The 16,494-nt window shown below is 38.1% G+C and overlaps 1 protein-coding gene across 6 annotated transcripts in view; it reads left to right on the forward strand.

Annotated features, from left to right (window-relative positions):
* The window catches only part of HPS5 (HPS5 biogenesis of lysosomal organelles complex 2 subunit 2), a 44,787-nt gene that overhangs the window by 18,763 nt on the left and 9,530 nt on the right, over window positions 1-16,494 (forward strand). For 4 of the 6 annotated variants that reach the window (XM_027115242.1, XM_027115243.1, XM_027115245.1 and 1 more), the window contains exons 10-21: window positions 76-254; window positions 1,016-1,174; window positions 1,762-1,948; window positions 2,624-2,747; window positions 3,780-3,929; window positions 5,141-5,218; window positions 5,525-6,105; window positions 10,415-10,535; window positions 10,738-10,893; window positions 11,663-11,782; window positions 12,987-13,100; window positions 14,509-14,615. In XM_027115242.1, the coding sequence (XP_026971043.1) occupies window positions 76-254; window positions 1,016-1,174; window positions 1,762-1,948; window positions 2,624-2,747; window positions 3,780-3,929; window positions 5,141-5,218; window positions 5,525-6,105; window positions 10,415-10,535; window positions 10,738-10,893; window positions 11,663-11,782; window positions 12,987-13,100; window positions 14,509-14,615 (2,076 nt within the window). The remainder of the gene's footprint in view (window positions 1-75; window positions 255-1,015; window positions 1,175-1,761; window positions 1,949-2,623; window positions 2,748-3,779; window positions 3,930-5,140; window positions 5,219-5,524; window positions 6,106-10,414; window positions 10,536-10,737; window positions 10,894-11,662; window positions 11,783-12,986; window positions 13,101-14,508; window positions 14,616-16,494) is intronic. The other 2 variants (XM_027115247.1, XM_027115246.1) reach the window with 2 other exon arrangements.

The raw sequence follows: 16,494 nt of genomic DNA on the forward strand, positions 1-16,494 counted from the left end.
AATTTCAGCCGTCGCAAAAATGGAAAAGGAGTACTTGGTTAATGTCCTGTGTGTTCACCCCTGTGGTTTTTGTAGATATTCAGGATGTGGCTGTCTGTAAGAATGAGCTGTTCTGTTTGCACCTAAATGGGAAGGTCTCCCATCTTTCCCTGTTATCTGTGGAACGTTGTGTGGAACGCCTGCTAAGGAGAGGCCTGTGGAACCTGGCTGCTCAAACTTGCTGTCTTTTCCAGAATTCCATCATTGCCAGCAGAGTGAGTCAGAAAGCTTACATGTTCATCTGGGTTGTTAAAACCATTCTAGCTTGCAGGATTGTGCTACGCAGTTGCTTGTCTTTATTAGCCTGCTGATTAAGCAGCAGTAAATCCCCAAAGGAAACATGACAGATAAATCTGGAGTGGGGATGGGGGTGAGAAAAACTGTATACTTTCCATTAAAAAAAATCAAATTTACCCACAAATTTATTTGAATTTCAGGCCTTGTTTTTATTAGATGTTGGGGGTAGGAGTTTATTAATTAATTAATTAATTTTTGCTGTGTTGGGTCTTCGTTTCTGTGCGAGGGCTTTCTCTAGTTGTGGCAAGCGGGGGCCACTCTTCATCGCGGTGCACAGGCCTGTCACTATCGCGGCCTCTCCTGTTGTGGAGCACAGGCTCCAGACACGCAGGCTCAGTAGTTGTGGCTCACAGGCCTAGTTGCTCCGCAGCATGTGGGATCCTCCCGGACCAGGGCTCGAACCTGTGTCCCCTGCATTAGCAGGCAGATTCTCAACCACTGCACCACCAGGGAAGCCCAAGGCCTTGTTTTAAGTGAAATTATTATATGTACAGTAACTCTAAATTCTTAGTTCCTAAGAGAATTCTTATTAAGTCTTTTAGTAGCTTTTAAAGCCCTTTTAAAGCACCTTTGAGGTTTTATGTTCTATGTAGACCTCTTTCAATGTATTGGCCATTTGAATATAGATTTAGTTACAAACAGAAAACTCTCCTATTGGTTCTACTTATCCTTTTATTAGGGAAGAAAAACTTTGACTATAGATAAATTGGAACATTTGAAATCTCAGCTGGACTTAACAACCTATGGTGATCTGATTTCCCAACTGGAAGAACTGATCTTAAAATTTGAACCTTTGGATTCAGCTTGTAGCAGTAGAAGAAGCTCCATTTCATCACATGTAGGTATTCTCACTTTTAAAAGGGTTTTGCTGTACAGTAAGGTTGTTCTACATTAGTTTGTACTCATTTACCTCTAGGATCCCAAAACTTACCTTCCTTTCCATGTTGTATATTGTTTGGGGGTGGTGGTGAAGAGGGGGCTTTCTTTCAGGTGTTGGACAACCTTATGAAGCCTTCATTTAGGTGTGTCTTAGAGCCGCATTTTGTTTTGTCATTGTTTATTATGTTCTGTTTGAAAATATACCTCATATAGCCTCCAGAGCAAGTTAAGTTACCCCTAATATGTAATTTCAGATGCTTCATGCCAGCTTGAATCTCAGTGCAGCTCAGGATTGTCTCATTTAATCCTCATTCTCACATTCTCACAGCCAGACTTCATGGAGACCCACTAGAGAAATATGGTAGCATGATGCCATGAGCAGGTGAGAGGGACCTGGCTGCCAGGAGCCTAGACCTTGCTCACCATTTTGTTCTAATAAGCCATAATTGTCGTTAATGACTTGTTGCTTTTAGTGTTTATTTTTCTCTTAAAAAGCTATATCGTGTTATAAATGTTTAACTTTTCTTTAATTCTTTTTCTTTTTAGGAAAGTTTCAGCATCTTGGACTCTGGTATTTATCGTATCATTAATAGTAGAAGAGGCAGTCAGTCAGATGAAGACTCTTGTTCCCTTCACAGCCAAACCCTCTCAGAAGATGAGAGACTTAAAGAATTCACCTCACATCAAGAAGAGGACCAACCAGATCAGTGTTGTGGTTCACACGGAAATGAAGGTAAGGAATGTGTCTTTTATTGGTTGCTGATGTGAAGCAGTTATTTTCTGTGACTTCGTTTGCCAAGATTATCTCATGCATAGAGTTTTCTACAAGGTGTTAATAATTTTTATTAAGTTGTTAGACTTTCCATCCAGACCTATTGATCAGTTCACCATTAGAAGAATGGATTTATGTTTAGTTGGGGTTTTTTTCCCCTCCTGTTTAGGCTAACATTGGTAAATTACCTAATTATTATCATGCATCAAAGTGCTGGAAAGGTTAAGAAAGGAGGTCATTAACCAAAAGAGTGGAACGATTTTATCCTAACCAAATTATTTTCCATTCGGAATGAAAAATTACTACAGTTTTGGGGGTCATTGCCTTCACTTTTCGATGTTCAAGTACTCCTGTGACCGAACTTTTGAGATTAATAGAGACTCTAAGCTTCCTTTCTGACTTGTGGGGATTCAGGGCTAGTAGGAAAAATGAAGGTACCTGTCCAAGTGTTTTATATGTGGACCATCCCATGCTTCTTGTAAAACCTGTGTTCCACTCATTTGTATTTGGGTCAGTTGTGATTTTGGTATTGAATCCTTCATTTCCTTTGCTTCATTCATTTCAGAATTTCTTTAAAGATTAAAAAACTCTTCATGTGATTAGATTTTGTTTTTTCTCCCCAATTCCATTCATCAGACAATGTTTCACACGCTTCAGTGATGTTTGAGACAGATAAGAATGAAACTTTTCTCCCCTTCGGCATTCCACTGTCATTTCGTTCTCCATCTCCTCTTGTGTCTCTTCAGGCTGTCAAGGAAAGGTAAACTCATTAGTCTTGTCATTTAATCCCACTTCTGGTTTTACTTCAGTTGTCATGTTAGGCACTTTTGCGCTGAGAATGGAAAGACATTTTAAATGAGGAAAAAGAAAGTCTCTAGATTATTCCTCATATAGCCTGTTATACAAAGCCATTTACTTCTCATTTCAATCTTGGGGGAATTTATCTTCCCTCTTTGTTTGAGTACCTGGATATTTGAGTTGTTACAAATGTGTTTTTTTTCTCCCTCAGGCTGAGCAAAAGTTAAAAAATGTTTTTTCCTCATCCCTGATAGGAACAATTTCCATATATCATTAGTCATTTCTTAACTTAATCATTTCTCAGTTTGGGCTCAGAATTGAAGACTCTTCAGAAGTCTTTCTAGCTACTCCATGGGCCCAGAATTGACTTACATGAATTTATGTCCAAGTTTTTCCACTTAAACGTTTTACCATAATAGGATAAAGTCTTCATAATTATAACTTAATAATTATACAATGTGTCACTGAGTCCCTGTATTATGAATATACTAATGATTTCTGTAAAAAAAAAAAAAAAAGACATTTAAGTTTGAAAGAGAAGACTTCTGTAGCTCCTTCACTGCTAATGGGAGTTTTACTGGATAAAAATTTTGCTTTTTCAAAGGATATATTGTGACAAATCAGCAGCTGAGTTTCCTGAAGAAATTCTTTGGCTAGGATGGGGCAGGTTTCACATGGCCTTCTTTGCCTAAGTAAACAGAAACATTGCAGGCACAGCGGCAATTAAAGACCTTTTCTTTAGGATTGAATCAGAGTAGTTTAGTAAATGAAGTAAATCCTTATTATAAATTTTACATGGGCCTTATGTGAAATATGTGATTGATTAAGGAAGTTGCTATAAAGAGTCTTTCTTTATAGCAAGTAAAGAAAGACTTGCTAAGTCCAAGTTGCCTTCAGGGACTGACAGGAACATAGAGAACTCAGATACTGAAATTTTCATTCTTGGCAGTAATGAGATTCTTTTCATATTAGTTTATTGGTATTTGACTTCCAGCGTTTCTAGCTTTGTGCGTAAAACTACTGAGAAGATTGGCACCCTTCATACGAGCCCTGATCTGAAAGTGAGACCAGAACCCAGGTGTGATGAGCAGTCATGTGAAGAGGATGTGGGTCCAGTCACTTGCCCAAAGGAGGAAGACACTGAGTAAGCCATTGCAGAGAAATCTGTGTAAATTCTAGAGGATACAATTGTCGGTTTGAAGAGAGCCATAAACCATGTCGTCTTGAAGAAGACACATGTATGACTCTGTTCATTGTAGATTATTTGCATAGCTTATAAAAACTGAATACCACAGAGTAAGTGTTGGAAAATTACATCAACCCATAACAAGTCTGTTGATCAGAATTTTAATTTAGCACCTCTTCTTCCATCTTTCCCCTGAACAACTTCCCTCACCTCCAAATCTCTTCAAACTTCTGCAATGTTAGAGAAGGAGTATTAGAGTAAGAGTAGGATGACCAAGGATATAGGCCTTGTTCTGGTTCTGCTTCTGACTAGCATGTGACGTTGGTGACGCCCTCTGGCCTGTAAGATGAGAGCATTGGCATTAATGTCGTCACGTGCCTTCCTATGGTATGCTGGTGGCATAGTCCTTATGTAGTGGAGTTGTAGCAGAGCCCTTGGTCTGGCACAGTGTGAAGTATCTTGTCCATCTGGTCTCTGCCTTTTCTCATAATTCAGGGGATCTGGGCATTGGAGGCAGGCAAGCTCAGCACTCACACAGGAATTGAGATAGACCCACAGGGCCAGTGTATACTGACTGGACATTCAGATGAGAAAAAAGGTGTGTTACCCTTAGAGTAACTTAGTTATGAATCCGTATGTATATCGGGAAAAAAGTGTAGATAGTGCTGTGGCATTTAAGGCAGCCCTCAGTCTGACGTTAGCCCACCTTTCCAGCTTCATTTCCAACCACGTCTTTCTAAGCACTCTAAATTCTAGTCATGTCAGAGAAGTGGGTGTGTACACCTCACTACTTTTCTTCATGCTGTTTCTCCCACCTGCAGTATTTTCCCCCCATTTTTCCTAACGCAAATACACCTCCTCAGGAAAGCTTCTCGTGATTGCCTAGTCAGAATAATTATTCCTTTTTCTGTGCTTTCGGATCACAGTGCTTGTGCTGCTCTTTAGCATTCATTCTATTCTTTTTTATATTACAGTTGTTTTCTTGCCTTTCTTTCTGACTAGGGCTTACTCTGACTTGAACTTACTCATCTTGAAGCCATGGACCATTTTTTATACTCATCTGTTTGTTTCATGTATCATTAAGTACAATACCTACCACTTAGTGAGCACTTAGAAATATTTGCCCAAGAAGGTTCTAATCCCCTTTAACTCTTCTCACACTTCTCTAGGGGAAAAGAAGAAGTAACTAGTCAACCTCCAGAAGAGGACAAGTTTCAAGAGCTCAGAATGGCAACAGCAGAAGCAATGTGAGTATTTATGGGTGAGAAAGTTTTATAGAGAGTGGGAATGACTTTTTGAGATCATTAGTAGTGGTCCTGAGACAGTGTGGGGCAGAGGCAGTTTCATTTGGAATTGAAATTCATGAATTAATACAAAGGTAATGTTCTCTGTGTTGTTGTCTTGCTACTGAGATAATTGTTATTTAAAGAGTTGAAAAGTAACATTTATTCTGGATAAGTAATGTTGTATCTGTTAGGCTTATTTAGCATGAAACAATTTGTTTTTGAAAAAGCACATAAAACATAAATTTCTTACTTGTCTGTCTTATATAGGACCAAGCTACAGGACCCACTGGTATTGTTTGAACCACAGTCTCTGAAAATGGTTTTACAGGAGTGGCTTTCACAGTTAGAAAAAACATTTGCCATGAAGGACTTTTCAGGCATTTCAGATACTGGCAACTCATCCATGGAATCAAACCAGGGTATGCTATTGCTTGATGAGTCAAAAAAGGGAATATTAGACGAAAAAGATGAAAAAGAAAAAAGGAGCTCTTTAGGCAATGAAGAAACGGTTGATCAAGCAGCGTGTGACTCTGTAAATAGTCTGAGGGAGTCCCTGGATGATGACATTTTTCAAGTATGTTCTCCATGCAGTATACCAGGCAGTCTTCAGAAGGACCTGGCTGAAGTGACAACATTGTGTTTGGAACTGAATGTATTGAATTCTGAGATCAAAAGTGCAAGTAGACATGTAGACCACACTTTGCAACAGTGCTCTCCTGAAATTCTGGCTTGTCAGTTCCTAAAGAAGTACTTTTTTCTTCTGGACTTGAAAAGAGCAAAGGAGAGCATCAAGCTGAGTTATACTAACAGTCCTTGTGTTTGGGATACTTTTATTGAAGGATTGAAAGGTAATAATCAGATTGCCTTACCAATAGAGGACAGTAGCATCTTGGCATTTTTGAGTTTAAAGAAGAAGATTTAAGTAGAAAATCACCTCTGTTCTGGTCAACCATCCCTTCAGTTTTCCACTCAATTTAGTCTTTTGTTGCTTTTTTTTTTCTGTTGAGATTGCTCACTTTTTTTTTTAATTGAAGTATAGTTGATTTACAACTCAATTTAATTTGTAATAGTTCTTGCAACTATTATAAGAAGCTAGTTTTATTTCTCTCACAGTCATTCAGAAAATGATACAGCAATGTTGGAGAAGTTGGGTTTAAGTAAAATTTTATAAGTGCAGATATATGAAAACCAGAAAATCCCTCTTGTAACTTACTAATATAGAGATAATATATACCATTTATTGGGTACTCACCAAGTGCCAGATAATATGCTAAACACTTTGCCAGCATTCTTTCATTTCATCCTTACAACACTTTGGAGTAGATGGTGTTATTCTGTTTAATAAGTAAGGAAACTGAGGCACAGAGAGATTATAATAGCTGAGTAGGCTAAACTTCTGTAATATCTCGTAATAACTCAGATACAATATAATAACTCAGATATGGTAGTTTATTTCTTGCTCATATATCAGCCCAGGACAGATGTTCCAGGTCAGTGGGCAGCTCTCTTGCATGTGGTAACTCAGGGTTCCAAGTTCCTTCCATTTTTTTGGTCTCTATCCTCCCTTAGGGCTGATGATTAAGACTGGGTTGCTATGTCCAGGGGGAAGCATGTGGAAGAGGCAGACAGGCTCTTACAGGGAGGTGTGGCCTGGTAGTGGCTTACATCTCTTCTGTTGGTGAGAATTCTATCTCATGGCCCCACCTAACTGCAAAGGAGTCTGGGAAATGACCTCTCCAGGTGTCTAGAAGGAAGAGGATGGACATGGGTCAGGAGCTTGCATGTCTGCCTCAGAGATTTTGGTGGGCAGTCAGCAGCCTCTACTTCACACTTGATTGAAGGTCACACTGTTGGTCATCCTCATGTAGACACCAGCTTTCATACCCTAGAGGCCATGCCTGCCCTTTCTACTACATAGTCCCATGTTTTTGAACAGGTGGATTTTCTTAACTCAAAACTCTGAATAACAGATGTCATGTTTCTAATAATTGATGTAGACTCTAAGCAAACTTTTCATTCATTACCAAAAGTGAGTAGTCACAAGTAGAGATACATTTTTATATTATCTGACTTAAAGAGCTTTAAGGTTTCTAGAAACAAGGATCTATGGTTACAGTTCTGCCTCAATTCACATTTAGCAGTTAAAAGCATAAGAAATGATTTCAGCTTCTTTTTCTGAATTGAGGTAGACTGTCTTTTATGTTGAAGTAAGAAGAGTTATTTCTTTTCAAATAAGTTCAAATGTTTGATATTACTTACTGGAAATTTGCTATATCTGTCTCTATTATGTGATTGTACCCAACCTTGGTTACAGGAAAATAGCAAAAAAAAAATAACCACTTCATCAACCTGAGTGGTTAACTTATTGCCAGAGCTGGCTGGAGCAAGTGTGGTGGGTGTTTGAGATGATGCAGCTGCTTCCAAATTGAATTTAAGGGGATAAGTTTGGCTTAGCGCCCATCCAATCATAAAGCTTTCCCTCACTTCATATGCTCTAAATGATGGCCTTCTCCTCTAAATCCCTTTAAATACTTACTGTCTGACCCAGTCAGATTGGAAATAATGAAACTGGGAAAAATTGATATTTTTTTTAAACAAATATATCGGAAATTGAAGGTTCGGCTCTTTAGAAATGGTCTATTGAACAGGTTCTACTCTTCTAATGATGTTGTAATCATGAAAACAGCTTTGGAACTGTTCTTTGGGATTTATCTTCAGAGCTAGTTGAAAACTTCTTGAAAAAACTCATTTTACTTTAGATTCATATATATGTAAACATATTTTTTAACTACAAGTAGTTTTAACTAGATCTTCACTCACTTTATTTACACACTTGGCTTTAAATGACTCGGCTATTCCCCAAAGTCAGATCTTCCTTTGGAGGAAGATTTGCTATAACTGATGTTTTTTAAAAATAGGTAAAATATTTTTAAGTTAATTTAATTAAATTTAATTAACTAATTTTGTTCCAAAAGATTGATTAGGGATATCAGTTCTAGAAAAAAACTGAAGAATTTGGCATTGATGGTAGAAATATAGCTTATATATATATTAGCTTGCATATATAATAGCTTATATATGTAATACATATATTACATATATAAAGGGTACATTTTCTTTTTTTTTTTTTTGCGGTACACGGCCTCTCACTGCTGTGGCCTCTCCCGTTGCGGAGCACAGGCTCCGGATGCGCAGGCTCAGTGGCCATGGCTCACGGGCCCAGCCGCTCCGCGGCATGCGGGATCCTCCCAGACCAGGGCATGAACCCGCGTCCCCTGCATTGGCAGGCAGACTCTCAACCACTGCGCCACCAGGGAAGCCCTAAAGGGCACATTTTCAATGGTAATAGTCATGTATTGGTTATCTGTTCCTTTATCTTGTTTAAAACTTCCAATATGCTTTGCCTCCCAATTTGATTTTTTTTTAACATCTTTATTGGAGTATAATTGCTTTACAATGGTGTGTTAGTTTTTGCTTTATAACAAAGTGAATCAGTTATACATATGCATATGTTCCCATATCTCTTCCCTCTTGCATCTCCCTCCCTCCCACCCTCCCTATCCCACCCCTCTAGGTGGTCACAAAGCACTGAGCTGATCTCCCCGTGCTATGCAGCTGCTTCCCACTAGCTATCTATTTTACGTTTGGTAGTGTATATATGTCCGTGCCACTCTCTCACTTTGTCACAGCTTACCCTTCCCCCTCCCCATATCCTCAACTCCATTCTCTAGTAGGTCTGTGTCTTTATTCCCGTCTTGCCCCTAGGTTCTTCATGACTTTTTTTATTTTTCGTTAGATTCCATATATATGTGTTAGCATACAGTATTTGTTTTTCTCTTTCTGACTTACTTCACTCTGTATGACAGACTCTAGGTCCATCCACCTTACTACAAATAACTCAATTTCATTTCTTTTTATGGCTGAGTAATATTCCATTGTATATATGTGCCACATCTTCTTTATCCATTCATCTGTCGATGGACACTTAGGTTGCTTCCATGTCCTGACTATTGTAAATAGAGCTGCAATGAACATTTTGGTACATGACTCTTTTTGAATTATGGTTTTCTCAGGGTATATGCCCAGTAGTGGGACTGCTGGGTCATATGGTAGTTCTATTTGTAGTTTTTTAAGGAACCTCCATGCTGTTCTCCATAGTGGCTGTATCAATTTACATTCCCACCAACAGTGCAAGAGAGTTCCCTTTCCTCCACACTGTCTCCAGCATTTATTGTTTCTAGAGTTTTTGATGATGGCCATTCTGACCAGTGTGAGATGATATCTCATTGTAGTTTTGATTTGCATTTCTCTAATGATTAATGATGTTGAGCATTCTTTCATGTGTTTGTTGGCAATCTGTGTATCTTCTTTGGAGAAATGTCTATTTAGGTCTTCTGTCCATTTTTGGATTGAGTTGTTTGTTTTTTTGATATTGAGCTGCATGAGCTACTTGTAAATTTTGGAGATTAATCCTTTGTCAGTTGCTTCGTTTGCAAATATTTTCTCCCATTCTGAGGGTTGTCTTTTCGTCTTGTTTATGGTTTCCTTTGCTGTGCAAAAGCTTTGAAGTTTCATTAGGTCCCATTTGTTTATTTTTGTTTTTATTTCCATTTCTCTAGGAGGTGGGTCAAAAAGGATCTTGCTGTGATTTATGTCATAGAGTGTCCTGCCTATGTTTTCTTCTAAGAGTTTATAGTGTCTGGCCTTACATTTAGGTCTTTAATCCATTTTGAGTTTATTTTTGTGTATGGTGTTAGGGAGTGTTCTAATTTCATACTTTTACATGTACCTGTCCAGTTTTCCCAGCACCACTTATTGAAGAGTCTGTCTTTTCTGCACTGTGTATTCTTGCCTCCTTTATCAAAGATAGGGTGACCATATGTGTGTGGGTTTATCTCTGGGCTTTCTATCCTGTTCCACTGATCTATATTTCTGTTTTTGTGCCAGTGCCATACTGTCTTGATTATGCAATTTGATTTTAAAGTTCTTAAAAGCAGAGGTTGTCTCTTGTTCTGTTTTTGTCTCTCCTATGATGCTTTACAAATGTTGGGACTTGCACACAGTAGGTGCATGACTAATGATTGTTGATTAATGTGTTCATGAATAAAATATTTACCGCTATGAGATGAAGGGAAAGGGGTGTGCTTTGTCTTTTAGAAATGGCAAGTTCCAATCCTACATATATAAAGATGGAAGAAGGAGACCTTCCAACAAGATTAAAGTTATTGGATGACTTGGTCTCTTTTGACAGTCCTTTGTTGATTGCTTATGCTACCCGGTGAGTGGTCTTGTATGTTGTTTATGTGAACTAAAGCACAGACATTTTCTTTGTCTCAGTCTGTAAAGTTTTACTCCGTTACATGTTGAGCAGCTTCTTGTTAGTATATTTATTTTCATTTCTAATAAATACATAGATAATGTAACCAAGTTATATTATCTTACTGAAGTTGGAGACTAACATGTTTTGTTTTTAAATGCAGATTGTATGAGAAATTTGGAGAATCTGCCCTTCGATCCTTAATCAGGTTTTATCCATCCATTTTGCCTTCAGATGTCATGCAACTTTGTCATCATCATCCTGCTCAGTTTTTGGCTTATTTAGACAGTCTGGTAAAATCAAGGCCTGAAGATCAACGGTGAGAAGGAGAGAATATTTGCGGACCCTCCTTTTTTTTTTGGACTCTCTTTTGATAGGGCACTGTTTCTCTAGTATAAGCAGTTGGAACATTTATACTATTAACTGCCACAGGATTGAGGCACCTGCTATGGAAGAGGAGGATTTTGGCAGTTGTGTTCCATTCTTTCACAATTCACAGCACACACCACAAATGTGCACATAACCCACACTTCTCTTTCCTCCCTCTCTCCCTCTCAGAGATTCTCAGATCAACAGTGTAAAATTAAACTCCGCTTCAAGGCCTATGCTAAGACAGATAAGCTTCCTTGTTGTCTCTGCCAGTGAGTGGATTTGCTGCCACCTTTTTGTTGGTGATATATCTCAGCTTTTTGTGGGTGGATCTCAGTTACAGCTCTTAACTTCTTTGGGCTGAGGCCTCACTTCCTATCTCCACATGGCAGTGAACACACATGTCCTTTGGTTATTGAGAATGACAACTTCCCCCCTCTGTTTCTTCTGATTGGTTCACATTTGCTATACTGGTATTTATTTCTCCTTTTTTTTTTTTTGGCCCCTTGGTATTTTCCTTATTATCTTGAAGCTCAACTGTTCAGTTAAAAGGCTATTATATTTTCACCAGCATTTCTATACATTTTGTAGCAGAAGAGTTTTCAAGTTATTTCATCCACTGTCTTGATCCCTTAATAACATTTTCTTAACATCTGCACATTTTATCTTTCCTTTCTCAGCATGAATATTGGTGATTTTTTTCCCCAACTTTCTCTTAGGTCATTCTTCCTTGAGTCCCTCCTACAACCAGAGTCTTTAAGATTGGATTGGCTGCTGTTGGCAGTGTCCCATGATGCTCCCCCAAGCACCAGCACTATGGACGATGAAGGAGACCCCAGGTATAGAAGGAGTCCTGTTTCTAAGCTCTGCTGCTCCTTTGGAATGGAACCAGTTTATTCACATATAGCATTCTGGGCTTACTTCAGGAATAGCTATGGAAGCGACTGACTCAAGTCATGGTAGTAATCAGATTGAGTGTACTGCTTAGTGGTTCTGAACATTTTTTGAATCACAGACCCTCTAAGAATCTGATGATTCCTCTCAGAAAAATGCACATTCATACAAAATTTTGCACATGATTGCAGAGAATTAAACTGGGCTACTGAAACTCTTTTCATGGACCAACATAAGAGACCTTGGTGACTAAACCTGTGTTAGAAGAAAATTGTTAGAAAATTGTGTGTGTGTGTGTGTGTGTGTGTGTGTGTGTGTGTGTGTGTTTTCTTCCTAGAAATTTGCCAAGGGATTTTTAGATGTAACCTGATGTAGGATTTTTTTTTTAACTTTGACTCTTTTTTTAAAGCTTTTCTAGTACATTTTAAAAACTTTTAATTAATTTATTTTTTGGCTGCATTGGGTCTTCGTTGCTGCGCACGGGCTTTCTCTAGTTGTGGTGAGCGGTGGCTTCTCTTGTTGAGGAGCATGGGCTCTAGGAGCGTGGGCTTCAGTAGTTGTGGCACATGGGCTCAGTAGTTGTGGCTCACGGGCTCTAGATTTGCAGGCTCAGTAGTTGTGGAGCATGGGCTTAGTTGCTCCGCGGCATGTGGAATCTTCCCGGACCAGGGATTGAACCCGTGTCCCCTGCATTGGCAGGCGGATTCTTAACCTTTGCACCACTGGGGAAGTCCCTGATTAGGATTTTTTAAAAAAAAAATTCATAAAAAATACACACTGTTACTTGTAATCTATCAGAAATATTCCTTGTGTTTTCCTCCAGGAGAAACTTTTTAAAAGCTCCCAAAATGCCTATTTTATATGCCTAGAGAAAAAGGTCTGGAAGGATATAAAATGGCTATCTGTGAGTGATGGAATTATGAGCTTCTTTCTTTTGATTACTAAAATATATAATTAAAAAAAAATAAACAGGTATTTGTCATTGGAAAAATAGCTATTTTAATTTTTCAAAGGCCAAGTAGAAATGTTTGAAAAATATAATAATGGAAAAAATGTAATTAAACTCTGATCTTACGTATCAGCTGACGAATAAGCATTTTTGTAGAGTTTATTTCCTGTCTAATTTACTGATTTTTTTTCATTTTTCAGGCCTCATTCCCACTTGTTTTCCTGGGGTTACAGTCAGCTAATCCTTCATCTAATTAAACTTCCTGCAGATTTTACAACAAAAGAGAAAGTGACTGACATCTGTAGGTCTCATGGGTAAGTGAGAATTTTCCTAGAAGCTGAAGTTAGGATTAGAATCATTTTAGTTAGTAACTTTGTAGTTAGGGGCCTGAACGGATATGCTTTGTCATTTGGGATTTTTTTTTTTTTGCTACATAAAGGTGACTTTTTGTTTTAAGTGATAATAAACATCTTTTTTTGTCTTAAATTTTGAGTGTATTTTATTTTGTGTGTGGAAGAGACTGGTCCTTGCTCATTCCTCTCTCCCCCTTTTGCTTAGTTGTTAGCCCCGGTTCTCAGGTTTATTTAATTAAGCACCAGACTGTGTGATACAAGTTATAATTGATACAGTTTCGGAGAAGGGAGAGATCAGAATGGGCTTGGTAGAATGGCTGGTGAAGGACTCAGGGAGGAGGTGAGACTTTGAGGTAAGCCCTAAGCCTGGGTAGGATTTGTATTCAAACAGGAGCCAGGAGGAGGGCAAGTCAAGTGAGAGAAACAGCAAGAGCAAAGCCATGAAAAACTGACATTGCTTTTTATCTGTACCACATATTCGTCAGTTATTCATGGCCTGAAGATGTTATCTTATGGCTTTACCTGGATTACAGTCTTTTGGAGATAGGGACATGTGTCTTGCTTTTCCCTCATTATGCATAATTCATAAAGTGGTAGGCACTTGGTACATATTTGTTCACTGATAATGAGGGATGAGACTGGCTAGGTTGTGGGTCATGAGATCATATAGGACCTTGAAAGGTGGTTAGAAGAATTTAGTTATCAGCAGAGACCCTTTTAGGTACAAAAATGACAGGATAAAATGGAGGTTTCTGGAGATCATTTCTGGTTTCATACATGAGAAAGATTGGAGACGAGAAAGGAAGGCCAGCTAGGAAGCTGGTGCAGTAATTCAGGTATGATCAAATTGATTCTAGGTCAGCAGAAGGAGCACATCTAATGGCACATTTCAAAGGAAAATGCAGTGGGACCTGTAGATACTGGGTATAGCAAATGAAGGAAGGGGAAGAGTCAAGGAGAACTTACAAAGTTTGCATACTTGGGGAAGAAATATGCTAGTTTGTTATTGAACCTTAAAGTTTGTGAAGTATATAAGCTTAAATGTCTCATAATTGGGGCTTGGCCTCAAATGTTAGTATTTATCACTAGCTTTATTTTTTTTCTTAAATGCTCTAGATCAGGGCTGTCTAATAGAATTTTCTGAGGCAGTGGAAATATTCTATCACGCTGTCCAGTATGGTAGCCACTAGTCACATGTGGCCATTAAGTACTTGAAATATGTATTGGTCAACTGAAGAACTGACTTTTAAATTTTATTTAATTTAAATGTAAGTAGCCACATGTGGCTAATATCTACAGTATTGGACCACACAGCTCCAGATAAATTCACTGCCTTTTATTCCTCTCTCCAACTTTGGTCTCTTTCAAGTTTCTGGCCTGGATATCTTATCCTCTGTTTGGAGCTGGGGAGAAGAAGAGAGGCCTTCACGAATATTGTGTATCTGAATGATATGAGCCTGATGGAAGGGGACAATGGTATGTAAATCCCAATCGGTTATTCTTGGTTACAGTATTTTAGAAGTCACTACAGACTATTCAATGAAGAAATTTGCTAAATATTTCAATGATCATTTATGTTATTCTAGCTAGCTGTCACATTTTTGGAGTTTTTTTTTTTTTTAATCTGTACTACTTGGTATACCATGAAATCATAACTAGAAATAAACTACAGGCAACTTTTCTGTTTCACGAGTGCCTACCGTGTGAGGCATTATATTGATACCTGATGCTTTTCCATATGCTGTTTAAATGAGATATTAAACCTGTGGGATAGTTACTATTATTTCGATTTTTAAAAAGTTATGATTGAGGCCCAGAAAAAGGATAATTAGTTTCCCCACAGTCATACAACTAGTTAATGCTGGAGCTGGTGTTCAGGCCAGGTCTGACCATCTCTAAAGCTTGTGCTCAGGTTTTTTGATCTGCATCATGTTGCCATTTTACACAGCCCAAAGTTAGAGATCATTAAGATGAACTTAGAGTAGCAGTCAGATTTTCCTAAGCCTTTACAGGTACTTAGGGTTTGTTTTTGTTTTTGTTTTTTTAATTTTCGTGAATTCAATACAGATAAAATGGCAGTCAGGAGGCCAGGACTTTGACACACTGATTTCTGAAGTCTGAGAGTTCATCCTGCACTCAGAGAGGTGGTCTTGGTCTGTTTTGTAGTGTTACTTTATTCATCTCAAGCAGAGATGCCAGCAGCATGACATCAGGATCCTTCATCTAGCAGTGTGATCTACAGCCTTTTTCAGCCCTATTTCTGTAGAAGAAGAAAAGTTACAACCAAGCAAAGAAACCAGATGACTGGCAAAGAGATAGCCTCAGGTGTCACAGTTACAGCAATAATAACTGAATCATCTTTGTTTCAAACATGAAACAAGAGGGTCACATGGTTTTGTAGAACTATAGATGTGTTCACTTTGGAAAAATAACCAGAAAAGTTAAGATATAAATGGTTTATGCTTTTAAAGTTACAACATGATGTTTGTTATAGAAAAAAATGGAAAATCTAGGAAGAATGAAGAAGATATCACCTAAAATTCTTCCCACCCAGATAAAAGTACTCTTAATATTTTGTTAATATAATAATAATAGCTATTCTTACCCTTGGTGTATTAAATGGGAGTCTTTTCTTGACATTTTTCTCTCCTAACTTATATTTCACTTCAAAGAATGTTGCTTTTGCTGCCAAATATATATCTCATATCTATCTACTTTCTTTGGCTCCACCACGGTCATTCTGATCCCAGCTACTTGCCTGGTTACTGCAATAACTTTATAATTGGCCTTCTGGTTTCCATTCTTGCCCATCTTTAACCGATTTTCCTTAGAGCCGCCAGAATGGTTCTTTTTTTTTTAATTAAAAAAATTTTTATTGAGATAACATTGGTTTATAACATTATATAAGTTTTATGTGTACAACATTATATTTCCACTTTTGTATACCCTGCAGTGTACTCACCACTAAAAATTTAGTTTCCATCTGTCACCGTGTTTGTTCCCTTTTACCCATTTCACCCTGCCCCCACTCCATCCCTTCTGGTAACCACTACTTTGTTCTTTGCATCTACATGTTTGTTTTTGTTTGGTTTGTTCATTTATTTTGTTTTTGTTTGTTTTTGTATTCCACAAATGAGTGAGATCATATGGTGTTTGTCTTTCTCTGTCTGACTTACTTCACTTGGCATAATATGCCCAAGGTCCATCCATGTTGTCACAAATGGCAAGATTTCTTCTTTTTTTTTATGGCTGAGAAGTATTCCATTACGTGTGTGTGTGTGTGTGTGTGTGTGTGTGTATCACATCTTCTTTATCCATTCATCTATCGATGGGCACTTAGGTTACTTCCATATCT

The sequence above is a fragment of the Aethalodelphis obliquidens genome, unplaced genomic scaffold (genome assembly GCF_003676395.1).
Source record: "Aethalodelphis obliquidens isolate GAN/ISIS:26980383/991018 unplaced genomic scaffold, ASM367639v1 scaffold14, whole genome shotgun sequence".
NCBI classification, from domain to species: domain Eukaryota; kingdom Metazoa; phylum Chordata; class Mammalia; order Artiodactyla; family Delphinidae; genus Aethalodelphis; species Aethalodelphis obliquidens.